The 26,353-nt window shown below is 35.6% G+C and overlaps 3 protein-coding genes across 3 annotated transcripts in view; all 3 read left to right on the top strand.

Moving 5' to 3' along the window:
• The first annotated feature begins 2,249 nt into the window (after positions 1-2,249).
• LOC135848522 (cytochrome P450 4C1-like) lies at positions 2,250-14,774 on the top strand. The gene is made up of 13 exons (XM_065368444.1): positions 2,250-2,673; positions 2,761-3,031; positions 3,118-3,224; positions 3,382-3,475; positions 3,574-3,759; positions 12,546-12,615; positions 12,870-12,993; positions 13,348-13,423; positions 13,508-13,608; positions 13,686-13,751; positions 13,865-14,030; positions 14,125-14,304; positions 14,408-14,774. The coding sequence occupies exons 2-13, from the start codon at positions 2,830-2,832 to the stop codon at positions 14,590-14,592; spliced, it is 1,557 nt and encodes a 518-aa protein (XP_065224516.1). The 5' UTR covers positions 2,250-2,673; positions 2,761-2,829; the 3' UTR covers positions 14,593-14,774.
• Positions 14,775-15,660: 886 nt separating this feature from the next.
• On the top strand, positions 15,661-18,688 carry LOC135848520 (constitutive coactivator of peroxisome proliferator-activated receptor gamma-like). The gene is made up of 9 exons (XM_065368437.1): positions 15,661-15,930; positions 16,010-16,376; positions 16,450-16,719; positions 16,789-16,999; positions 17,073-17,411; positions 17,661-17,833; positions 17,923-18,129; positions 18,202-18,297; positions 18,376-18,688. The coding sequence occupies exons 1-9, from the start codon at positions 15,839-15,841 to the stop codon at positions 18,529-18,531; spliced, it is 1,911 nt and encodes a 636-aa protein (XP_065224509.1). The 5' UTR covers positions 15,661-15,838; the 3' UTR covers positions 18,532-18,688.
• Positions 18,671-26,353, top strand: part of LOC135848521 (cytochrome P450 4C1-like) — a 57,217-nt gene continuing 49,534 nt past the window's right edge. Inside the window, exon 1 of the mRNA XM_065368442.1 lies at positions 18,671-18,791. Within this exon, the coding sequence (XP_065224514.1) occupies positions 18,732-18,791 (60 nt within the window). The 5' untranslated portion in view covers positions 18,671-18,731. The remainder of the gene's footprint in view (positions 18,792-26,353) is intronic.

Genomic DNA, 26,353 nt, shown 5'->3' with positions numbered 1-26,353 from the left:
GAAAAAAATCGTTCACGAACGACTGAATCACTCAAAATCACCAAATTGTTCCTGAACGACTGATTTGAAAGAAAAAAAAAGAATTGTTCACAAATGAATTATTCGACCGTTATGAACCGTTCTCGAACAAATGATTCAATCAAAATTAATCGTTCACGAACGAATGATTCAATCATAATTAATGAATAGTTCTCGAACGACCGATGTATTCAAGGTGAATTGTTAACGAACAAATAATTTAATCAAAATGAATCGTTCGCGACCAAATGATTCAATCAAGAAGAATCATTCACAAACGAATTATTCAATTAAAATGAATCGTTCGCGAATGAATGATTCAATCAAAATGAATCGTTCGCGAATGAATGATTCAATCAAAATGAATCGTTCGCAAACAAATGATTCAATTCAATCGAAAAAAATCGTTCACGAACGACTGAATCACTCAAAATCACCAAATTGTTCATGAACGACTGATTTGAAAGAAAAAAAAAGAATTGTTCTCAAATGAATTATTCGACCGTTATGAACCGTTCTCGAACAAATGATTCAATCAAAATTAATCGTTCACGAACGAATGATTCAATCATAATTAATGAATAGTTCTCGAACGACCGATGTATTCAAGGTGAATTGTTAACGAACAAATAATTTAATCAAAATGAATCGTTCGCGACCAAATGATTCAATCAAGAAGAATCATTCACAAACGAATTATTCAATTAAAATGAATCGTTCGCGAATGAATGATTCAATCAAAATGAATCGTTCGCAAACGAATGATTCGATTCAATCGAAAAAAATCGTTCACGAACGACTGAATCACTCAAAATCACCAAATTGTTCATGAACGACTGATTTGAAAGAAAAAAAAAGAATTGTTCACAAATGAATTATTCGACCGTTATGAACCGTTCTCGAACAAATGATTCAATCAAAATGAATCGTTCGCGAACGAATAATTCAATCATAATGAATAGTTCTCGAACGACCGATGTATTCAAGGTGAATTGTTAACGAACAAATAATTTAATCAAAATGAATCGTTCGCGACCGAATGATTCAATCAAAAAGAATCATTCACAAACGAATTATTCAACCATTATGAATCGTTCGCGAACGAATGATTCAATCACAATGAATCGTTCGCGAATGAATGATTCAATCAAAATGAATCGTTTGCGAACGAATGATTTAATCGAAAAGAATCGTTCGCAAACGAATGATTCAACATCAACCGAAAAGAATCGTTCACGAACGACTGATTCAATCTTTCAAAATGATCTTTCACGAACGACCGATTTATCGAATATTGAGTAGGTATTGTTTACGATTCACAAACAACTTATTCGCATATAGGTAAATCGTTTGACATCGAGTTGGAGTGCGATTAATTCACTCAGGACGGGATTAATTGTTGAGGAATGGCTGGTCTGCTTCAGATGAATCATTCACGAACGCTGATGCTGATTCATTATAAAGATGGATTTTTGTCAAACAACTCATTTACGTGATAAAATTCATGAAAAACTGACGAATCAGATAAGAGCTGAGGAACTAATACAAAATAGCGACAGTTTTCGAAAAAACTGTCGTGAAATGGGGAAACTCAAAATTTGCCTATTTCTTGCGCAGGTAAATTAAAACTTTGTTCAATGCTCAAATGATTTCATTTTCGATCTTTAAAATCAATTTGTGGTGCTTTAAGCTGTTCTGGAGCTTCATTTTGAGTGAATTTTTGGACATCCCAGTTTTTGAAAAAAATATAGATACTGAAAAAATAGATTCCAAATGTTTGAAACGAATTTTCCAATGATTTCCTTGCTTGTTTATTTTCATCGAATCGAAGTTGCAATATATTCTCTCCTCCCTGAACGCAAATGTTTTCCAATTTTTAGTTTACAACGTTTGCCTTCCGTGATTATGTGCTTGAATAGTTGAATTTGATAATGTGATGATAAAGAATTAAACTTGGAGTGCTGAGCTCATGTTATTAGGTATTGGGTGCGGGTATTAATTTGATAATTTTTTTTTATAGATATTATTAAATAATAAATCATCGATTATTTTAAAAGAAATGTTGCACAAATTACTTACCTGTTGTGTTGGATTTCGTAAGGTTTTGTAATTTTATGTATTTTTTTGTTGTTGTTGTAAATATGTATAGAAGAGGTGTAAGCTTTTCTCCTTTGGAATGATATTGTTCAAATGGTATTCAGTTAGGTACCTATCTACTTTTGAAGTAGGGTATTCGACACGGATAGATAAATATCTGGTCCTATTCCGAATTGTCAACTTGAAAAGTGCTGCTGTAAAATACAATGGTTTAATTGTTTGACATTGAGAGTATACTTATAATACCTACCTAATAGATATGACCTCGAGTGTAACGTAGTTTCACAAATAAATACAATCATACATATAATTTTGATAACATTTTGAACCAAATTCATACTTATATGTGTAATGTTATGCAGCTTCTACACTTCTGCGTATAAATATTATATCGAACAATCATGTTTTTTCAATTCATTTCGTCGTAAATTTTTGAATCTGTCGTATATTGGATATCGAATCGTGTGATTATTTTACTCAAAGTTCCCTCCTCCCCTCAAATATCTGTTTTTAAAGGCATCAGTTGGACCGTATTTTTATACCTATTTTCAACATTGGGTACGTACTCATTCCTAATTTGGTACTTTATGAAGTAGGTACCTCATACCTATTTTATTTTAATTGCTCAACTTATTTTCATTATAGGTACACAAATGTTTTAGAGTAAATCCAACCTAGGTCTGATACCAGTAGCTATTCTTTTGCTGCGTGAAGATGGCGTTGTTTGGAATTCTCGACATTGTCGACTCTGCATCGTTGCTGATTGTTTTGGGAGTTATTTTGATTACATTTCTAATCAAGTACATCGTTACCAAGTGTCAACGAGATCCTCGTATGGTGAAATTAGCCAAAACCTTGCCAGGTCCTCCAGCATTACCTCTGGTTGGGAATAGTTTGGATTTTCATTACAAAGGAGGTAGTGGTTTACCTATTTTGTGAACTTAGCAGTTGACAATGTATCGGTATATGATTTTATTATTGAATATTTTTTAAAACATTCAGATTCGGTGAAGCTGGCTGTCGAGTACAATAAAAAATACGGCGATACGTATCGATTATGGTTGGGCAAATACCTTGCGGTAACATTTTGCAACATTGATGATTTAGAAGTAGGTACCTAGTATACTGCACTTATTTACTCATCAACTAGGTTGCTTATACTGAATGGCTTACCTATCTTTCAAATGAAATTGAAATTTAGTATACCTAGATAGATATGTACTTGAGATTTATGTTTGAGAAAATTAATTTGATATAAATTTCCAGACTGTGTTCATGAACTCGAAAATGTTGGGAAAACCAAAACTTTTTCAACCATTTGAGGATTTCTTCGGTGACGGGATATTCGTTACACGCTCAAGTAAGCATTATGAGAACCTTCATGCATTTATTTTCTCGTTTTCTCTGTCTTTTTACATAGTCTACCTTTTTCAATGACTTGAATGTGATCATTTGCAGTTTCAAAATGGAAAAAGAATAGAAAATATTTTTTACCTGTGCTAAACCGCAATGCGTTTCCCAGATATACATCCATAATTAACGAGAAAACTGAATTTGTGGCTAAGAAAATGCAAGAGTTGGTAGATGGTCCAGTATTTGACGCTTGGGATTACATGCCGAACTTGGCTTTTGATATTATTCTCAGTAAGTAATAAGATTTCTATTATCCAGGGATTGTACTCGGTTACTTTCCAAGTAACCAACCAATTTCTTTTTTTTCCAAAATTTTATGCAAAATTCTTTGGAAAAAACACTGTTTTCATTTAAATGGCATCGCTGCTTTTTCAGCGTTACGAATTTTATTTTTTCAGTTTTGATGATTTTTCTTTTGAAATTTTCGATGGTTTTTAGTGGATTTTCTCCTGTTTTGATTGATTTTTCCATCTCGAATTTTGATGGTGATTTTTTTCCAAAATAATTTTTCCATGATTTTGCTCTGAATTTTGATGATTTTTTTTGCCTGAATTTTTGTCGAATTTCATCGCCTTGAATTCTCGTGATTTTTTCATAAAAATTTTCCCTCGAGCTTATGTGATTTTATTGCTCAAATAGTCAGGATTTCTCCTTATTTCAGTTCGATGGGTTTTTTGAATTTTGTGATTTTTTTTCTTCACCGATTTGATGAGTTTTCTTTTGAATTTTTGTAGAGTTTTCCCTATTCTGACGGGTATGATTTTTTTGAATTTTCGCGAGTTCTCTTTTTTCAAGGTTTTTTGACGATTTTCTCGGAATTTCCATTTTTTTTCTCTTTTCAAATGTTGGCGAAGTTTCTCCAAATTTTCACGATTCTATTGTTTTGTTTTAAATTGTGGTCATTTCTTTGCCTAAATTTTGACTGCATTTTTTTTTTATTTCAACAGTGTTTTTTTGAGTAGGTATTGTGCTTTAGAAAAAACAAGTGATTTTTTTGCTCAAATTTTTGTAGAATTATGATTTTTTTTCCTTCCAAAAATCACGATTTCCTTTTTGATTTTTTTTTGAGAGGGAGGGAAGCTTCTTCAAGATTTAATGACTGTTTTTTTTTCACTTTTTGTGGTGGATTTTTCTGCATCTTGATATCTTTCATTTGTTGATCCCTCTCTCTTTCTTTGAACATTTTTTTTTTCAAATTTGTTGAATCCTCTTCAGTTTTTCTAGAATTTTTCGATGATTTTTTTCATAAAATTTGTCGGTTTATTTTCGAAGTTATACCTAATTTTAATTCTTGTGAGTTTTCTGTTGTGAATTCTTAATGACTTTTGCTGAACTGAATCTTCTATTTTCATCATTTTCCATAATTTTGTTTTGAATTTTATTGATTCGTTTTTCTGCCTAAATTTTTGTTCTTAATTTCGGCGAAACCTTTTTTCTCGAATTTTCGAGATTTTTTAATAAAATTTTCTCCTAATTTTGTTGGCAAAATTGATACCGTAACCGTAACGTTTATGCTCGGTAATTTTAGTTTTTATTTTTAAATAAAAAAATAAAATTTGTTTCGCGAATTCTAAATATCGCTGGTTATGTTTTTAATGAAATTTTGTTCTTTTCGTAAAATCGCGTAAACTGTTGGCTGTTAAATTATCGTTTATTTTTCGTTGTTTTCGTTATGTATATAAGTTCGTCGTGTTAATATTGATTCAATCGTCGAGTTATAAAGTTGTCGAGCTTCTGCTCAATTTTGTTTTTGTTTTGGTTCATTGACTTAGGTCATTGACCGAGTAAATAAATATTTCTATTTATTTTGAGTCGTTATGTTTTAGTATGTCGAATTGTTTGATTAAAAGTCAATATTCTTTGAGTCAGATTTATCGATTTAGATCGATTTATCGTACATGGTAGCGTGAGCGTAGTTGGTGAAACGCTCTGTAGTTCGACGACGTTCTGGTATCCTGTGTGGATTTGCTCGTCCAAGTATCCGGCTTGTGTAGCTGTTGAATTTTCGGTTCGTGTAGTGTTCGACGAAGTAAATGTCGACAGTCCTGTCCTATTTGAGGTCAGGAAAATCAGTCAACGTAGACGACGACGATAGTAGTGTGGATAAGCGTAAATCAAGCGCTGAGTTTCGAGGTTTTTCTGAAAAAGAAAAACCAGAACAAAGTATACCGAAGTCGAAAGGTAAAAGTAAAGTAAACGTCGAGCACGTATCTGAGTCAGCAGGTGATACCGAAGCTGGTCCAAGTTCGTCGGGTTCCGGTGATATTTCCAACGATCCGTCGATCCCTGTTGATCCCGTTCCTCCTCCGTCTAATCCACCAACCGGTCCTCCACCTCCTCCACCTCCTGGTCCATCCGACGACGAGTCCGAAGGTAGTGAAAGTAGCGACAACGAGTCCGACGACGTAGCAGCTGTAGAATCCGATTCGAGCAGTTCGTCGAGTGAAAGTATGTTCGGTGCCGGTGATAGTCGCGTAATGGAGTCGATGGTTTTTCGCGGTACGGGCTTCGTGTCCTGGAAGAGAAAAATAAAGGTCATTCTCTCGGCCAAAGGACTTCAAACCGCGATTTTGCAAGTAAATACGTTATCGCCGCGTAAAAAAGCGAAAGCGCTCGAAATTTTAATTAGGCACGTAGCTGAGAACGTTTTCCGACTGGTCAAGGAGACAGAGGACCCGTACGTATTCTGGACGGAGCTCAACTCCTTGTACCAGGCGGAAAACCAAGCAGCAATTATCGACTGTCGAACTCGTATTTCGAAGATTGTCATCGATATGTACAAAGGTCCAAAGGAGTTCTTGGAGGCATTTTATACGCTCGTCAACGATATGGAGAGTTTGGACGTGAAGTTGACTCCATCGGAAACGTATACGTATCTGATAAATGCTTTGGGCAATTCGCCCAAGTATGAGTCAGTGCGTATGACTGCTCGGGGACTGATTCACGTCACAGCTGGAGATCCAAATCCAAAAGTAATCTCCTCGTTGCTTTTGAGTTTGGAAGATACCTCGAAGAACTCCTCGACCTCGAAGAGTTCGACAAGTACCGGTTCAGCGATGGCCGCATCCGATCAATCCGGTAATAATAATAATCGTAATCGTAATCGTAATAAATCGCGTAGTAGTAATTCGAACTCGTCCGGTAATTCGTCGAACGGTAACGGTGATCGTAGTGGTAAAAATGGCTTCGTTCAAGCCAAAGATCGTACCTGCTATAAGTGTAATAAATGGGGCCATATGGCCAAGTCTTGTCGATCCGCCGGAGGAAACTTTAGAAACGATACCAACCCTCGGGGAAGTATCGTTTGCTATCGTTGCAATCTGACAGGGCATATCGGTCGTAACTGCCCTCAAAACAGTGATTCGTCGCGTAATAATGGTGGTAACGGTTCGTCGAGTGGTACGTCGGGTACGTCTGGTACTGCAGGTTCGTCCGGTTCGTCAGGTCCTCGTCCGTCGATCGCGTTAGGTCTTTTTCCGTCGACTTCTGAAAAAAAGAAAAATTTCTCGTTAGAAGACAGTCGTAGTGGTAATATCGTAGATGATTTCGTTAAAAATAAAGTCGGTCGTAGCAGTTTCGGTGATAGTATCGCGATTTCAAATTTCGGAAATTCGCGTAACGTAAATATCGGTTCGAATTATTTTTTAGGTGACTCGACCGCTTTAAACCTCGGTGAAGAAAATGCGTATGTCGAGACAAACGACGACGACGGCGTCGATTTCATCACGTTTGTCGTCGACAGTGGTGCGACTTCGCATTTTCTAAAACATCCCGGAGTCCTGCTCGGTGAGAGGAAAGTAAACGAGAGTTTGCAATCCGCTCATTGTGAGGTCTCTCTGATGAAAGAGGGAGTAGGTAAGTTGAGAGTTCTAGCCGATGACGGAAACGTCTATTGGTTGAACGAGGTATACTACGTACCTAGTCTTTCTTTTAGTCTTCTGTCCGTGTCGAAAATCGTAGCGAATGGTTATCGTTTCTTCTTCGATGAAGATCCTCGTTTGGTCGATCCTGCGGGAAACATCGTGTCTAGATTAGTACTTAACGATAACGGATTGTATACGATTCAATTTATGATCAATATACCTCCTCTTTTGTATTCTTGTTCCAATTATTCATCTGCGTTGATTACAAATGATGTTAGCGACTCGACAAATGTAGGTAATACTTCAACGACGATAGGTAATGATTCTGGTATTGGAAATTCGAATGTTTCAAGTGTAGGTATAGGAAATATCGGTACGTGCAGTGACAGTGATGTAAATCTGAAAAATAAAAAGAAAGTAAATAAGTTGAAAGGTGAAGGTGACATCTGGCATCGTAGGTTGGCTCATACGAGCAAGACGGTACTAGATAAGATTCCTGAGTTACGTGGATGTGATTGCCCACCTTTCAATCAGTGTCAAATTTGTTGCAAAGCCAAACAGAAAAAACATACCTATGATTCGAGTAGGTATAGGTATCCAAATCCGCTCGATCTCGTTCATATTGATGTAATGGGTCCTATTACAGAAGGACTAGAAGGCGAGCGATATTTGATTGGCTTCGTAGATGACTGTACGAGATGGGGAGTAACGTTCGGAATGAGAAGTAAAGCCGAAGTAGGTACCTACCTAAAAAAGTATGTCAATATTAGTGAAACGTTATGGAATACGAAGGTAAAGCGTATAAGGTGTGACAACGCTAGTGAGTTTATCGGAGGTACCTTTAAAGAGTTTGTCGACGAGAAAGGTATATCTATGCAGAACAGTGAGCCTTATGAAAAGCAGCATAATGGCACCGTCGAGCGTTTTTTCCGAACCATCCAAGAAAAAATGCGAGCTCTGTTATACGAAGGCGGTTTAACGAATAAATTCTGGCTTTACGCTGCATACACGGCGAACTACGTGTACAATCGTTTACCGCATTCTGCCTTGAACGATCTGTCACCGTACGAGCTGTGGAATCGTCGAAAGCCGGATTTATCGAGAGTGAGATTGTTTGGAAGTGTTGCACGAGTTCTGGTACCGCCTGAAAAGAGAAAGAAAACCGATGAGAAGTCGATCGATATGGTTTTGCTCGGTTTTACCGAGACAGGTTATGTATTGTACGATGTTCTACGAAATAAATTTACGAATTCGAGTTGCGTAGAAGTAGATGAAACGCGTAAGATACACGATATCATCAACGATCATTTGATCAAAACGTCTGTAACTGTAAGTATAAAAGACGTAGATATCATACCTACGAATCAACAAGATGTACGTAGTTCGGTAGAGCCAGCTCCTGGGTGCTCATCTTGGGTAAATCCAGATGAGTTAAGCGAAGCCGAACGTAGCGGTGAAATTAACGTTGATCGTAGTATGATTGATACTTCGGTTACCGACGATCGATCCGATGATTTTGCTTGTTTTGCACTCGCTGGGGTCGATGACCTTACGTATGAAGAAGCGTTAAACGGTCCTGAGTCGAAATTTTGGCGTGTAGCGATAGATGAAGAGTTAAAGGCGATGGAGATCAAGGACGTTTGGTATTCAGCATCTGAAAAAACCGTAAATAAAGATAATTACTCGAAGGTAGACAGTAAGTGGGTTCTTAAGAAAAAAATCAACTCGAATGGTGGGGTGAAATTTAAGGCGAGATTGGTGTTGCGTGGTTTCAAAGACAATCATTTCTATGAATTGGATGAAATCTACGCTCCAACACCTAATCAACCGATAATACGCTCGATGCTCAATCTAGCTATGGTCAACAAGTGGCAGTTGAGACAGCTAGATGTGAGTACTGCATTTCTCAATGGAGATATAAATCGAGGTATTATGTTTAACCCACCGAAAGGGACTAATGAAGAAAAAGGTGTCGTATATATTCTCAAACGTTCGTTATACGGATTAAAAACGAGTCCCAAGTCATGGAACGTAAAATTGAACGAGTACTTACTTTCGCTCGGTTTCGTAAGGAGCAAAGTCGATCCGTGTGTCTATTTCGACGAAGAAAATCCTCTACGTTGCGTATTTGTCGTTTACGTAGACGATTTTCTAATTACAGGTTGCGATGATTGTCTTATCGAGTGGTTGGTCAAGCGTTTGAATGAGCGTTTTGGAATAAGAGATCTGCAACAATGTAAGAAATTTATTGGTATGGAAATTAATCGTAGTAAAGACAAGTTAGAAATTCATCAAAACACGTATATCGAGCAGTTAGTAAATGATTACGGGCTGTCTAATTCGAATAGTATTTTAACTCCTATGGAACCGAACTTGAAGATTACTAATCTCAAGCTCGATAAAAGTTTCGAAACCAAAGTGAGAGGTCTCTTAGGAAGTTTAAGTTACATTGCAAGAGGAACACGTCCTGACATTGCTTTTGCTGTAAACTTTCTAAGCAGATACCAGCACTTGGCAAACAAGGAGCTATTCGAATACAGCAAGCGTATCTTGAGGTATCTACGTAGTACGTTAGACGTGAAACTTACCTACGTAATACCTGAAGTAGTCGATAAACACTCTGTAAGAGTGTACGTAGATTCGGACTTCGCTGGTGATTGTTTAGATAGGAAATCAACGTCTGGAATTTTTGTGTTACATTATGGCAACGTAATTGACTGGGTAGTTAAGAAACAAAATTGTGTAAGTCTTTCATCGTGTGAAGCTGAATACGTTGCGTTAAGTACATCTGGAAAGGAAGTCTTGTCTTGGCGAAATTTGTTTGTTGAATTGGAAGTTCGTATTGATACCGTACCGGTGTATTGCGATTCGAACGCAGCGATTGCTGTAGCGAACACGGTCGAATCTAAACGTACCAGACATATAGATGTCTGTTACCATCATATACGCGATTTAGTCACGAAACAGATAATCTACTTGCAAAAGATATCCTCGGCAGATCAACTTGCCGATATTTTGACCAAAGCCACGACACGTACCGTATTCGACAGACTCTGTGAGTCATTGTTTAACGCTTAAATTATGTTTTCGAGTAGATTTTTGTATAATATAAGTATAGTTTTAACTGAAATTTTGCTGTAAAAATATTTTTGATCGTAGTGTTTACAAACACCGGTAATGATAAGAAGCAACAAGTTTTACGTTTATTTAAGTGGTACGCGTGTTAGGTAAAATATTTTTATGGTGGGGTGTTGGCAAAATTGATACCGTAACCGTAACGTTTATGCTCGGTAATTTTAGTTTTTATTTTTAAATAAAAAAATAAAATTTGTTTCGCGAATTCTAAATATCGCTGGTTATGTTTTTAATGAAATTTTGTTCTTTTCGTAAAATCGCGTAAACTGTTGGCTGTTAAATTATCGTTTATTTTTCGTTGTTTTCGTTATGTATATAAGTTCGTCGTGTTAATATTGATTCAATCGTCGAGTTATAAAGTTGTCGAGCTTCTGCTCAATTTTGTTTTTGTTTTGGTTCATTGACTTAGGTCATTGACCGAGTAAATAAATATTTCTATTTATTTTGAGTCGTTATGTTTTAGTATGTCGAATTGTTTGATTAAAAGTCAATATTCTTTGAGTCAGATTTATCGATTTAGATCGATTTATCGTACAAATTTAGCCCCCAATTTTAGTAATTTTTTCTGCTTAATTTTTGCAAAATTCTACTGATTACAGATTTTTTTCGAGTTTTTGAGAGTTTTTTTGGACTTTGAGACTAGATGGTTTTATTTAGAATTTTTTTGAGGATTTCTTGATTTTTTTTCAAGTTTTATTCTTTTGAATTCTCGTAGATTTTATTTTCCAATTTTTCGGACGATTTTCTCCGAATTTTCGTGTTTTCTTTTGCATCTAAATTTTTGTGAAGTTTTCGCAATTTTATCGTTGAATTTCGAGAGTTTTTTTTTTAAATTCTTGAGATGTTTTTTCTTAAATTTCAGTGCTTTTCACCATGATTTTTTCGGTGGAGTTTTTCTACTTCTAATCGAATTTTCATTCTGGAATCCTCGTGATTTTTTTCAACTTTTTAAATTTTACAAAACTCTGTTTTTTGGTTCATTTTGAATTTCTTTTGATTTATTAAAAGAAGATCACGAAGCAGATCTTGATCTTTGCTCTGCTTCCTGTTTTGGTCATTTTCTCTCAATTTCAATAATTTTGTCGCCATTTTTCCATTTTGTTTGAATCGTGTCAATTTTTGACAATTTTGATGGAGGTTTTTTTTTTCTTTTTGTAGCCAGGTACATTTTTTTGCATTCGAATTTTTAAAATGATTTTCACTAATCACCTTTTTTCCAAATTTAGATTGCAATCTCCTCCCTCCCCCGCCGCCCTTTCCTGTTGATTTGAATAAGTTTCCCGTTCTAAAAGGATTCTTCGTATTTATGGAATTTTTTTTTACAAATTATTGTTTATTATTTCTCAACACTCAAATAATTTTTTTTTTCATCAAATAAATTTTCTGCTATTTTACAATATTGGTATTTTTGAAATGATTTTGAACAAAAGGTTAAATTTTGTTCCTCCCTGTTTCGATAGACTTCCCCCTCTTCTTTCAATTTTGAAATTTTTTCAGTAGTTTAACACATTTTTTGATTATGTTTCTGGAATCCAATATTTTTTTCATGCTTTCTTTTTGTATTTTGATCTACGAGTAGTTTACTTTCTAAATGTTGATAATTATCTGTTTTGAGCTGTTGCTAGTTTTTTTTTTTCAAAAATGGTTTGTACCTATTTGAATTTTGATGTTTTTTTCTGTGTTTTTTGAAAAAACTGCTATCAAAATTTTCGTTACTTACGTTTTTTTTTTTTTTTTTTGTAATCTAAAATAAAATGTAATGTTTTGTATGCATTGAAATTTTTTGGTTGCCACTTTTTTTCTACATTAACTTTTTTTTTTGGTTACTTTTTCCGGCTCTTTTGGCTACTAAAGTTGCTTTTTTTTTGAGAAAAATCTGAGTACAATCCTTGTTATATCAGCTTGCTGCTCAGTAAGCAGGAAGTATAGGTTTAGGTAGGTATATATTATTTCATGGGTACCTTCACTTCACCTCACTAAAACAGACTTTTAATAAAATTGTTGCTGTATATGTTTTAGAATCATCGATGAATGTTGATCTGGACTGGAACGATAGTTTACTTTTGCAGTATTACAGTGCTGCTGTTGAGTAAGTAAAAAATTAAGAATCAATCGATTAAACGCATGAATCAAACATGTTGAAGTAGGGCTGATCAGATCTAATCCATCACGTTCTCTAAATGAGTTTGACCACAACAATTCAGATCTGTAGTGGTCATTTTCCTGATCTGCTCACTATGCTCATGACCCAATATTTTTCCACTGGATGTAGATATACCTACCTAATACATATGCAGACTATTATTTATTGTGCAACCGTTTAACTGTATTGGTATTTTTCAGGGCTATAGACTTATGTTTTAAAAAATTATTGTCACCTTGGTTGCAACACAAGGTGATTAATTATTTGTTATACAAGAACAAATCCACAAAAGCTCGAAAAACAGTTGAGGAATTTATTCGAAAAGTGAGTGTCATGATAGTACAACTCCAGGGGAAAATGATCGGATATGATCGGGTCTGAACATCAGATGTAACTGCATCCAAAGAACACTTGATCTGATCAGGTCTAATTTGGTCTGATTAGTCTGAATAGATCTTGTCTGATAAAAACTTTGATTTCAGATCTGGCAAGGTCTGATCAAGTCAAATTGGATCTGACCAGATCAGATCTGGACATTCTCCGAAGCTACGAGTAATTAGTAGATTTGACCGAGATCGGATCAGATCTTTTCGGACCTGATCACTAACAGATCTGGTCATTCCCCCCCTCCCGGGGAGGTTCAATTTATCCATCAATACCATTCTTTATCTGTTTTAGCTGATTGCAGACAAAAAGGAAGAAATTCTGAGTGAAATAGAAGTCCATAAAAACAACACTGTGGCAAGCCCAGACGGTATGTGAATCATTGAGAATAATTATTCGTCAGCTGAAATTAATTTCACATTTTTACGCTGGCTCATTTCATAATTCATTTCAGGTGTTCCTCCGAAACGATTTCTAACTTTGGCTTACGAATTGGCAGAACTGGAAAATGATGAAAATATCATGCTAGACGAACTTATCACAATACTGTCAGGGGTAAGTTCCTAAATTCTCAGCATCAACGTGGCTTCCATGTTAGTTGGAGATGATTGGTAATTAATTGACTGTTACAGGGAACAGATCCAGGGCTCATAACCTCATTGTTCCTATTGATGGTTGCTATGCATCCAGATATACAGGTCTGTTTGATAGAACGATAGATAATCATAGGCACTTCGTCATATTTTATGGAGTTTATTAAATGCACTCGAATTGATCACACATTCGTATAATTCGTTCAAAATATTTGCAGGATAAATTATACGACGAGCTGTACGAAATTTTTGGAGACAGTGACAGACCAGCTGATGAAAATGAAGTGGAACGATTGCCATACCTGGATCAAGTTTTGAAAGAAACTTTGCGAAGATTTCCAGTACCTGTGATGTTTCGTGAAGCCGAGGAAGATATTAAAATAGGTATGGATAGGCACAGAGCAGTTCTCAGACTTTGGCACGAGAAATTTTTTTTGAAAAAAATAATGTAGGTATTTATGGCCACGTGTGCATTTAGGAGATCGAATTATTCCGGCTGATACCATCGTAATCGTATCGAATTCCGCGGTACACTTTAATCCTGAATATTATCCCGATCCTTGGAAATTCAATCCAGATCATTTTAGTCCTGAAAACGTGGAAAAACGTCCCAAATTGGCATTTTTAGCTTTCAGTGCTGGTCCCAGAATGTGTATAGGTTGGTATTGTGGTACTTGTTGACGATATTATTCTCGATATTTTTCAACTGTCTCGTTCAGATGACTTCAAGTAGGTACCTACTGACCATTGTGTCATTACAGGATACAATTTTGGTATGTTTGAAATGAAACTAACGCTGAGTGCATTGCTGAGAAAATTCACGTTTCATACAACCATGAAATTGGAGGACGTTCATATGGATAATGGACTCATGATGACTTCCGTGAATGGATATAAGTTGACTGTTACATCGCGAGTCAGGAAACCTTCTTATTTGAAGAAATAAAAATTAATTTATTATCGGATTAACAGTGGCTTATTTCTTAATTTGTATTACCCAATTTAATCAGATACTTATATAGGTAGATATTAGGTGAATGAGGTGTGTAAAATATATGAACGTTATGGAATGGATTATTTTTTTTTTTTTTACTTCATCATTTTTACAGAAATAAATTTTATATGGAACTTCAGTTTTTTCTTTAATAATATTAATTTTGAAAAATATGATTTGCATTTATTATCAACTCATTCTAATGGGAGTTCTCTGTTTGATTTTCAGGATAAATTCATTATAAGAAAATGACTCCTCCCTGGTCGGAAATCAACTGAAGAATACCTACATGGAAACAACCAGATTGGTAAGTGTAGCGAAATGTAATTATGAACAATCGTGTCAGTAAATAGGAAAAAAAAACAACAACAGCAACGAGTATTTAAAAGCAGAAAATACTTTTACGTATATTTGGATAGGGACATGATAAAGAAACGTACTCGTAACACTAGGTAGTGTATTAATTTCGTTGTAATAATTACGTTTATGAAAGCTGATAGTTTACAAACATCGAGAATTAGGTGCCATCATTCTGAATCCAATCAGCTGATAAGGTGATATAGTGCCTAACTGCCTATAATAAGTGCTTATTGCCTAACTGCCCAAGTGCCGCCTCTCCCTATCCAAAATCACTTCGAGATTCAGAGTTCGCTCGCCGATGTTCCAATATGGGTGTCAAATACAAAACAATCATAATTAATCATAAAAAATAAATTTAAAAAAAAAAATATTCAAAATTGATACAGGGTGGCCAGAAATATCGGGTACCCCTAAAAAAGTTTTCTAACTAAATACTTCGGTTGGTCACAGTGAATGATAATAATGATAACACATGATTGGTTGTTGGACTGGAGAGATAACATTCCACCAATCATATGCATCTATTTCACGTTGCCAACCTATATTTTTAATGAAAAACTTTCTTAGGGGTACCCGATATTTCTGGCCACCCTGTAAACTTTAGCGCTCCTAGTGGCGATGAATACAACAAAACAACGCAGTAATAGCAACACGACTTGGCTGTTGAGTTGGTGTTAGGTACGTTGTTTGGTGGAACATTCACATCTGTTGCGCCGGAGCGCCGGTAAAGATCTTCAAGATAGATTAGGTACTTGAATTGTGTTTTTCTATCATGTCTTTATTCATTATTTAATTAAATAATCGAGCTTAACTGTGTGAGCACCAAGAACCTATTACAATGGGTGTTCGAGGACTACAAACATTCCTGGAACAGTACTGTCCATCAGCCTGTTACTGGGTAAAAATCGCAGAATTGGCCGCCAAATACAAGTAAGCCGGATTTAATTCAACGCTTCTGCCCGTATCCCATGGTTCGATCAGCCATAACTATTTTGATTTTCGATTTCAGAGAAGAGACAGGAAAAGAACCAGTGATCGCTGTAGATGCCCAATCATGCTACGGATTATGGTGCAAAGGACTAGATTGGGTGATTGGATTCGAAATCCAAGAATTTCTCCACCGGTTAAGAATGTTCGTCGAATCGTTCACCAAAGTCGGCGTCAAGATTGTGTTTTTCTTCGGTGGTCTGACCGTCGAGAAGAAACGTGCATCGTGGATTGGTCGTAGGAGGCGGAATTTACGAGATATTTACGACGTAGTCGGTATACTCGAAAAAGGAACTCTGACCAAAGATCTTCCGGAGAGATATGCTTCGTTACCCCCAACGATGGGAATTTTCACGTCTATGTTCTTGAAGTATATTTTGGGATGCGAAGTGAGTTATTTTAAACTGTCGCGATGCTAGAATTAACTCTAATAAAATAACTTACGATGAATTTCTTTGACAGGTTTACATGACGATAGAGGAATGCGACGAAGAGATCATCGAATACGTTCATAAAAACGATTGTTTCGCTATCTTCGCCCAAGATTCGGATTTCCTCGCTAGCGATATTAAATGCGCCGTGTTATCTTCGAAGAACTTCAATATGGGTACCATGACGACGTTACTTTATGAACGCGAAGTGCTAGCTAAAATATTACGTATCCGAACCGATCAGTTACCTTTGCTAGCGGTGTTGGCCGGAAACGATTTGATTGACTTTGAAATACTTAAGGTATGATGTTAAAATATCTCTAGATGAATGTATCAAAACGAAGCTTACTAAACGATTATTTCATCGCAGGGGTTTCATTGCTCGATATGCGGAATAAAATTCGAAAACAACGTGAAATTCGACATGCTGATGCCAGCCATCGGTAGATATATCAATAAACTGCCAGACCAGCCTATCGACGAATTACTGAAAACGATTTCCATCGACGTGTTCGGCGATGAATCCGCTCTAGGCTTGATTAAAGCTTGCTACAACAGTTATTTGGTCCAGGAGACTCCTAGTAATGTATTATTTGTATTACTTGGTTCGAAATTAATCGATCAAAGTATTGATAACGTTGTGGCAATTCGCAGAGATAACGAATCCGGCCACGAAATGGTCCAGAGTGTTGCAAATTGCTCGGTTTCGCCATAGAAATGTCTTGACGCCGGCTGCCATCTGGGGTGTACTGAGTAATCAAGTTTTCGAACTAGCGGTGACCTTCGAAGATCTGAGAAGAGCTAATAATAACCGAGTTCGAGCTAACTCGTTCATACCTAGTGCTACGGTGACGCGTTTGCTGCGTCAAAAAATGTACGGAATTTTGTTATACGAGTACGAGCATTTGGCCGACGTTGAGATAAAGGAATGGTGCGGCGAGAATGAAGATAGTTATCTGCAACCGGTGATAGTCAAGCCTGTTGAACCTACTGGTGAGATTCGTGAAGATTTTTCAGCGCAGATTGTACGTTTTGTGAGGTCATTGCGGTGGCAGATTTGTAATATTTAGAAGCTTTCCTGTGTGGTCTCGAAAAAATGATAAAATTTGATCGAAAGGACCAAGTGTGTTCATAATTTGTTCATTATCGAAGGTTATGATCACCGGAATAACTCACAAGACATATTGCTAACGTGTGGAAATTATTATTACGATTTTTAAAACGCTTTGTACGGATTTTCAGTTCATCACCCTGGCTTGTTACAATTATGGAGTGATAATAATAGCGATCGACACATTCAAATGAAATGGAAATTGTTTTTATCGAGTATCTCGCCTAATATAACCTCCGTCAACGAATGGACAGCTTTGACCGAAGATCTGGTTGCTATTTCGGCGGCTCTTTTTTACCTTTTCGTAAGTGTTGAATCGAGCTCTCGTGTGAGATGAAATAATAACGTATTTCTCGAGTTGGATTGTTTTTATTGTGATCTTTTTGGGTTTAGGAGCAAGAATTCTTTAGTGGTTTCGAAATGAATGCTGCGATGGCTACGGTAGCCACATTCTCCCTGTACAGTCGAGAGAGATTGGAAACTTTATATTACGGACCACATAATTCGAGAGCAACCCACATTAGCGTTGCAGTAATTAGAACTTTCAGTATGGTTATCATGTTAATGGCTGCTTGCGGTTATCCGGTGCCCCTTTCTGGGGTAAGTACGCTCGTGAACTTTTTTAAATGCGATTATTTTTGTATATATTTAACATTATGGAATTATTCGTAGGATTTAGTTTTCATTAAATTCGAAGCCAAATTGTTTCAAATTAAGTACAAGGATATGAAGCAACGGAAAACGGTGGAGGAAATGTGTGAAAATGACGTAAGTGAACAGTACTGCCCAGTTAAAAATTGAAAAAAAATATATTCCACGTAAAATTCATTCGAATTCGATTTTCAGGAAAGGTGCATCGCTGTGTTCAACCAAATGAGGAAAGCTCTCAGTCGCGCTACTCGTAAAAGTAAAAGAAATACTAATCGAAAACCTCAACCGAGTGAAAATGACCAAAAACAGACTGAGGATCAGGCTCAGACAGCGGAATCGAAAGAAGCATAAGGTGTGTTTCTTCGTTATGCCCGCTACCCAGCTGGAATTTTAGTAGTTAAGAAATTGGTTTATGTACAAGTCAAAGCATTCGCATTTACAAGTTATCGATTAAGTTTGTCGAATTATTTTATATTTTTTTCATAGATGATTTTTGTTGACCTGATAACGATTGTTTTTTTTCTTCGGTTTCTGCGTTCGTTATCGTTTGAATGCCGCGTGGGTTTCGCGATCGACCGATAAGAAATTCTCGAATGCGCGACGATATCGAGGTTTGATTATTTTTCTTTTGTATTTTCATGAGTAATCGATTCGAAAGTTATTATCTAAGTGTAGTCGAAGTTGAAACTATTTTTAGGCTGATAGCGTATCTTTATCTTTGATTAGTTCTTTTGATAATGTTGAGTTCAAAGTATACGAGGAGATTGTCGACGTGATGACGTGAATCAAATCTCATTTTAAAATCTTTCCAGTATATCAATGTAATGATTTTTGTAGGAGGTTCACTGCCCCCCCTCACCCCGTAACTCCATTGTTCCCGTTATACAGATTGTTTACCGAATCGAATACGAAGAGAGGTTGCTATTTCCCACTTTCCCTTCCTCCTGATTAAAACTCGAATTTTTTAGAGTTTTCTAGAAAATCTTATGACAGATTGTAAAATGCATATTTTAGTTTCTATGCTATTTTTTTTTTTTTTTTTTCGTTAACCTACTTTTCTCAAGCATGGTTGAAAATTGAATTTGTTTCGAACATTTTTTGAGCAAAAATAATCGTGTAAATCAGAGAAATATGAAGATGTAATTTGTGGTGGTCTTCATTTTAGAAAATAATTTCTTATCTTTATCTATTTTCCAAAAAAAACAACGAAATTGAAGTGAAAAAAAAATGTTTTTGAAAATCGAATTTGTCTCAGATGATCTTCTTTTCAACAGAAAATTTTACAGAAATCAAAGTAAATACATAAATGAAGTATTTTAAAAATCTTTCATTCATCTGTCAGAAATTGCATTTCGCTCCCCCCTACCCCTGAAAAAAATTTGCCTCTGTTTTGCGGTCCGAAATCTGAAAAAAAGATATTGGTGAAAATTTTCAAAACATTTACATATTATGATAAAACAAGCATTATTTTGTATTTTTTAAAATTCAATTTTAAAAATTAACAAGAGAAAGTTGTACTCGGGAACCTTTGGAATTGAAATTCCTTGATTTGATCGAAATCAAGCTAGATCGAAAGGGCATGTCCTAAAATCCTTGTAATCAAAATTTCAAATGCTAAAATCCAGTTTTGGATGTTGGGGGGAATTTTTGAAAATTCAAAAAAGCAGTTTCAAGTTCAATTTTAAAATTTTTTCATGAAATGATTCCTCACATCAATAACATCTATTTTGGGATCATTCTAGAGTCACCAGCGATTTTTCAATTTTTCCCAGGAATTTCAAGGTATTCTGAAAGGGCTAAAAATGTTTCGAACTCGCTTGGGTTCGATCAAATCGAGGAGTGTAAATTCCATATGCGATATTTAAAGGAATCTCGAACAAAAATTGATGTTTTTTTTTTAGAAAAAGTGTTTTTTTAGGAGGGGGGGGGGAGGTTAATATTCTGATAATTTTTTTTCAACTGAAAGGCTCCGCACATTGTTTAGGGAAACGAAACGTTTTTTCTTGTGAAAAGTTTTGTGACGCAAAAATTAAACATTTTAGAAAAAATTGATGATTTATTTTTTTGATTTTTCTATTATTCTTTCCCAACCGGTTACATTGCATTTTCAGCGTTACTGTTGCATTTTGCTAAAATGGCAAAATTCTCGCTCTCTGTCAGAAATTCTCGTTTGTTACCTAAAAATTGTTGTTTTTTTGCAAAAAAAAAAAAACAAAAAAAATGTCTGCTTTGTTTACAAAAATTGTCTAATTCTTGCCTTTTGCCAAATCATGTAGTCTTGTTTTTTGCCCAAAAAGTGCAAAACTTGAAAAAAATTGCGAAAAATGTAATTATTTCTTTGCACAAAACATTTCTAAAAATTGCTGAAGATTTTCTGTTTTCACTTTTTTTCCAAAAATTATCCCATCGTCTCGCTTTCTCGATATAGAAATAGCCAAAAAATATCATTTTTTGCAATAATTTCTAAAAAGTCATGCTTCTTGATAAAATTGTAGAAGTGTTTGTTTCTTTTTTTTTTTTTTTAATTTCAAATTGTCTTGTATTTTTTTCAAAAATTGTTTTGAAGTCTTTTTTATTCATTTTTTCTTTGCAAGCAGATATTGATAAAATTCTCACATGGTTACCCAGAATTGCCGACACTTCTCGCTTTTTCATCAAAAATTTTCAAACTAGTTCAACTTTTTGAAATTAAGAAACCAAACATTTAAATTTGAATTTTTTTTTGGTTCTAGTTTTTTCTTTATTGAGAATGTTTTGCACACATTTTGTCACTTTTTTCGTTAGTTTTTGATTACTTTTTAGAGCTTTTCTGGTTACTTATATTAATTTTTTTTATCGAGCACGAACGCTGAAAATAACCACTTTAGGCAATAGATTCTGTTTTTTAAAGGTTCGGGTTGAAATAAACAACATCATCAAATCAAAGAAACATTTTTATAGAATTAATGAAAGTTAAAAGTACTTATAAAAAATACCACTTTATATACTAATTACTCTAAATATGCAGAAATTATCCATACAACAGTTTAATTTTCACTTTCATTTAGTTTGTAAGATACGCAGCAAATCCGTCAGATGTTGATACGATTTCAAATACGGTTTATATTCCAAATCGTTGCGTAAAATATCTACGAACCTTCGCATTATTTTATTCGATTTCCCTGGCGCAGCTTCAGCCACACCATATTCGTAAATTTTGAAAGTATTACCTTGAAAGTCATTCAACGTGTAATTGAAAATCTGGACTCGATCTTTTTCTCGAGCCTTCAGCTCAAAAGTGAAATTTAAATCTATATCGAAGTAAACTTCTTCGATTGGCATATTAGTTCCATTAATCTTATAAGAGCCAACCAAAGTCTTCCACGGATTATACAATTTGATACTCACATAAACGCCTTCATCATTCAAGAAGCCCGAATGGGGATCTTCGACCAGCGTCTTAATCATGAATTTCTTCTGGCCAATATCGATCTGCAAAATTGCACTCAGAACATCTCCAAGGCCTAAAATATAGAATCTGAAAGGTGGTAATAGCTGAGATGGGTTTCGTTCATTGTAAATCAGTAGTTTCGGCGACACTGTGCACTTGTATTCGGTCGTGGGACTGCAAAACGTGTATGTGGGTTGAATTACTGCAGTTTTATTCAGTTCTCCCCAAACCACGAATGCAGTATCACGAGAATTCATCTCGATGGTCGAATTGAGTACCTTTTTCACTAGTGAATTTATTCTGATACGTTGATTGGCTAATGTTGGATTATCGACTGTAATTACGATCTTATTTAGTTCATCCGTTGTTGTCGAACAAAGATGCAAATTGGTGGCTGGTTTCAAGTAGTGTTCTGTGTACCTGTATTTGTACTCGTATCTGAGGTTTTTTGATATACTCGTGTTGCTGCTGGTGTAATAGAAACATGGCATTCGGAAATTTCTCGTATCAGCTAAATCGTAGATATTGGTCAAATTAAGCCAGGGGACTCCCTGATAAATTACACGGTCCACGCAGGGGGCAACGTTCACGTTGTACTGATCTCTGATGAAAATTACGATACTTTTTAGTACATTGTTGGGTGTTTGGGGATCGTTCATTGCTCGTATGTTGAAGGATCTGAACACAGATGCATCATGGTTGTCCAGAGTGAATAAAGCCATGAAAAAGTGAACTCGAGCTCGATATTCGAGCTGATGTAGGTTTGTTCTCGTGTCGTACACTTGTTGGACATTGTGAGCTGAATCTTCACCGGCAGCAGAAGAACGATCTTGAGTCCAATAGTCTTCTTCATTCTCGTACACGAATCGAGACTGGTAGAACGCGGCGTATATATTATTCCATATCTCGCTCACATCAACGTAAAGGTCTCGAGTTCGTAAATCATAATGATGACCGATTTCGTGGAGCAATAGCCAATTTTTGGCATCGGGGGTGAAAAATTCCAAAATATTTTTATCAACGGTGACTACTCGATCGGGATAGTATAATCCAGAAGCATAATCACAGGCAGTTTGATGGCCATTTTGTACCCAGCGATTGGAAATATCCCATCTACATTCCTTGGATTTCAGCAAAAGAACGTCCTTTTCTGGATTCGCGTTGATTCGTGGACCTTTTACACCTGGAACTAGATTACGCCCACTGTATTCGTCGTACTTTTCAATCACGTCGTTGATTATCTTCAAGCCATCTACGAAAAGATTATTTCGACGTAATCCATCCACGTCGGCTTTTCCTATCAACACTTGAGCCCTTTTAGTACTGACGAAACCATAATATACTATTTTGTTGAGAAATTCCTCAACTTCTAGTTTATCATAATCGTATGTTTCGAACGATTTGAATTCGATGATGGGAAGTGATTGAAAAACTGGTGCATTTGTCAACGTCAGATTTACGATCAAGTTTTTCGCTGGCTGGTTGCATAATTTCAGAACGCCAACAGTTGGAACGCACGTGGTTGTTATGAAAACGTCGCTCGTAGATGTGTATTTAGTGAATTTCAAACTAACCTCGTGCTCCTGGGTATTCTGCAGACAGGTGATGAAAAATTCCTTATCAGCCAGAGCTTTGGGATCTTGTAATTGGAATTTCACTTTGCTGCCTTTCCTGATGATCACGCCGAATGTATTCCTATAATGCCAATCTTTATGAAATAGTGATGGAATGCCATTGCATTCGTTGATAATTGGTACCGATGCCTGGACAGAGACTGAATCGACTGAAGATATGGACTGGAAAGTGATGAGGCATAGAGCGATAGCAACGCAATAAATGTAACTCATTTTTACTTTTTTTAAGCTGTACAGTGTACATACAATGGGATTCTCCTTCGTTACAGTTGCAACTAGAATTTTGACACCTACCTAGATGTAGGTTTACGCCGGTTATGATTGTGAATACTTGTCAAAGGCACTTGAACCACCGTATATACTGTTGGCACTTTTCATGAATACCTGTGCGAGTCTGGTACATATTTCATTTTTGATGGCCCTCCCTCCTCCCACAGGGGTTGATGGTAACATTATATCAAAACCGGTTAGGGCTGTTAAGGATGTAAAATATTTTTACCTGTTGTGGTGTTGATTTTTGCACTTGCACCTTGCTGATATTGTCACGTTGCATTGGTCGTGTCGCTAGAATGCTACACATAGGTACTTACAAGGGAACCTCTCGAGGTGTCACACTCCGATTTGAACGGGACCGCGATTTTTGGAAAGAGCATAGTCTAAACCCCTCAAAACCAAATTTTCAGCAGCCCAAGTTCATTTTTCGATTTTTGGCGAATTTTTGAAAATTCAAAATTGACTGTTTTTGGCGATTTATGTTTTTTTTTAAAAGTACGTACTTGATCAGTAAAAATGGTCAAAATAAGTCCCAAAACTAATATCAATTACCCAAATCCAAATTTTACAATTTCCAGCTATTCTGGAGCCTCCAGCGCGATTTTTCAATTTCTCCAGAATTTTGAATTTGCTCCAGAAGGCGTGAATATGACAGGTCGAGTGTAATATACAACTCGATTTTTAGCTGCTCAACTTTATATTTACGCCTTCTGAAGCAAATTCAAAATTCTGGAGAAATTGAAAATCGCGCTGGAGGCTCCGGAATGGCTGCAGGAAATTGTAAAATTTTGATTTGGGGGGTTAGTTTTGGACAAAATACAGCGATTCGCGCAAATTTAAAAAAATTCCTCAGAAACGGTTATCTTTTGATTTTTTGGGTTGTTTAATTTTGAAAAAAGCTGGTCAAAAAACCACTCTTGAGGTGTCACTTCCAAAATCGGCTCAAATGTGGATAAACTCGTTAAACAGGTCGAGTGTAATACACAACTCGATTTTTAGCTGCCCAACTTCGTATTCAAGCCTTCTGTAGCGAATTCAAAATTCTGGAGAAATTGAAAAATCGCGCTGGAGGCTCCAGAATGGCTGGAAATGGTAAAATTTGGATTTGGGTAATTAATATTAGTTTTGGGACTTATTTTGACCATTTTTACTGATCAAGTACGTACTTTAAAAAAAAAAGCATAAATCGCCAAAAACAGTCAATTTTGAATTTTCAAAAATTCGCCAAAAATCGAAAAATGAACTTGGGCAGCTGAAAATTTGGTTTTGGGGGTTTTAGACTATGCTCTTTCCAAAAATCGCGGTCCTGTTCAAATCGGAGTGTGACACCTCAAGATTTAGTATGGGACGAAAAACCGCTACTGCGAACTTGCCAAAAAGTTCAGCTTTTGCCAAAAGTGTCAAAAAAGCACTGTTTTTGGTCGTATTTGTCGAAAAATACCTACATTTTCTTCTGACGTTATCAAAAAAGTCCTAATACTTTTTTTTATATAAATGAACAAAAAACCCCATTGTTGGCCAAAATTTTAAAAATTCCTGTTTTTGCAAAAATTACGTATCTAAAAATCTTGAATGTTTGTAAAAATTGCGAAAAATGCACCTGTTTTTTACCAAAATATTTAAAAAATTTATCGGCAGAATAAATCGTTAAAAAAGTCTCATTTTTGCCAAAATTGTGGAAAAATACTTTACTTTTTTCTTGACGTTACCAAAAAAGTCATAATATTTTTTGCAGAAATGACCAAAAAACTTTGTTAGTAGGTAGCTAAAATTTTGAAAATTTCTGCTTCTGCCAAAATTATCCTAAGAAGTCCTCGTTATGTTTTTGCCAGAATTGTCTGCGAAGTTCTGTTTTTGCCTAAATTGTCAGAAAAAACTCGTTTCTGTCAAAATTGTAAATATGCTCCTTTTTGGTTCAAAAAATTATAGAAAACTCCTAACTTTTGTAAAAATTGCCGAAAAGAAACTCCTGCTTTTGGCCAAAATGTTCAAAATATCTTGTTGCCAAAATTGGCAAAAATTCTTGTTTTTGCCGAAATTATCCTGAAAAGCCACGTTTCTTTGCCAAATCATTGTCAAAATCTATTCATTTCGTAATTTTTTTTGCCAAAATAAATAAAATGTAAAGACTTTTATTTTGACAAGTTATCCAAAAAATTCTGTTTTAGCCGAAATAGTCTGAAAGTGCAGCTTTTGCAAAAATTGTCAAAAAGTCGTAACGTTTGTCAGAATATGTCTAAAAAGTGATGCTTTTTCCATTTTTTAAAATCAAACTTCGTAATTTTGTGCTGATTTTCATTTTCACCTTACTTTTAGATTTTTTTTTCCTTTTTTGGAAAGTTGGAGTATCCGAAAATCCGCTGAAAGCTACAGAACGGTTCATAGTGTTCAAACCAAATTTCAGCTTTTTACCTCTGTTTGCCAAAATTTTCAAGTTTTTCCATTTCGAAAATTTGACTGGTGGTTGGTGGTGTATTTAGAGGAATTCCTGCATCAATTTCCCAAGGCCAAAAAATATTTGAAAGGCAAATTACATATTGCATTTTTGGGGTTTGTAAAAATTCAACATTTTTGAAAAAAAAAATTTAATTTTATTGATGTTTTCAACAACAAAGGATTTTTTTTTGAAAAGAATTTTTATGTAAAAATCTAGAATTTTAAGTGATCCTACTCTTGACTGGCTGTATTTTCAATGTTACTGTTGCCTTTTGTCAAAATGGCAAAAGAGTATCGTTTCGTGCTAAAAATTTTGTCGCTTTTTGGCAAAAAATACCAACTTTTTGTTTTGCAAAAAATGATTCTCGCCTGTTGCGTTTTGTCAAACACTCGTTGCCAA

This window comes from Planococcus citri, chromosome 5 (genome assembly GCF_950023065.1).
Source record: "Planococcus citri chromosome 5, ihPlaCitr1.1, whole genome shotgun sequence".
NCBI lineage: Eukaryota > Metazoa > Arthropoda > Insecta > Hemiptera > Pseudococcidae > Planococcus > Planococcus citri.
Note: the sequence above shows the minus strand (reverse complement) of the source record. Positions and strands in the feature narration are given on the sequence as shown.

Coding starts and splice junctions, on each gene's coding strand:
- LOC135848520 (XM_065368437.1), top strand. CDS start 15,839: ATGGGTGTTCGAGGACTACAAACATTCCTGGAACAGTACTGTCCATCA. Junction 15,931..16,009: donor GAATTGGCCGCCAAATACAA/GTAAGCCGGATT, acceptor TTTCGATTTCAG/AGAAGAGACAGGAAAAGAAC. Junction 17,412..17,660: donor CAAGCCTGTTGAACCTACTG/GTGAGATTCGTG, acceptor ACGGATTTTCAG/TTCATCACCCTGGCTTGTTA.
- LOC135848522 (XM_065368444.1), top strand. CDS start 2,830: ATGGCGTTGTTTGGAATTCTCGACATTGTCGACTCTGCATCGTTGCTG. Junction 3,032..3,117: donor GGATTTTCATTACAAAGGAG/GTAGTGGTTTAC, acceptor TAAAACATTCAG/ATTCGGTGAAGCTGGCTGTC. Junction 3,225..3,381: donor GCAACATTGATGATTTAGAA/GTAGGTACCTAG, acceptor ATAAATTTCCAG/ACTGTGTTCATGAACTCGAA.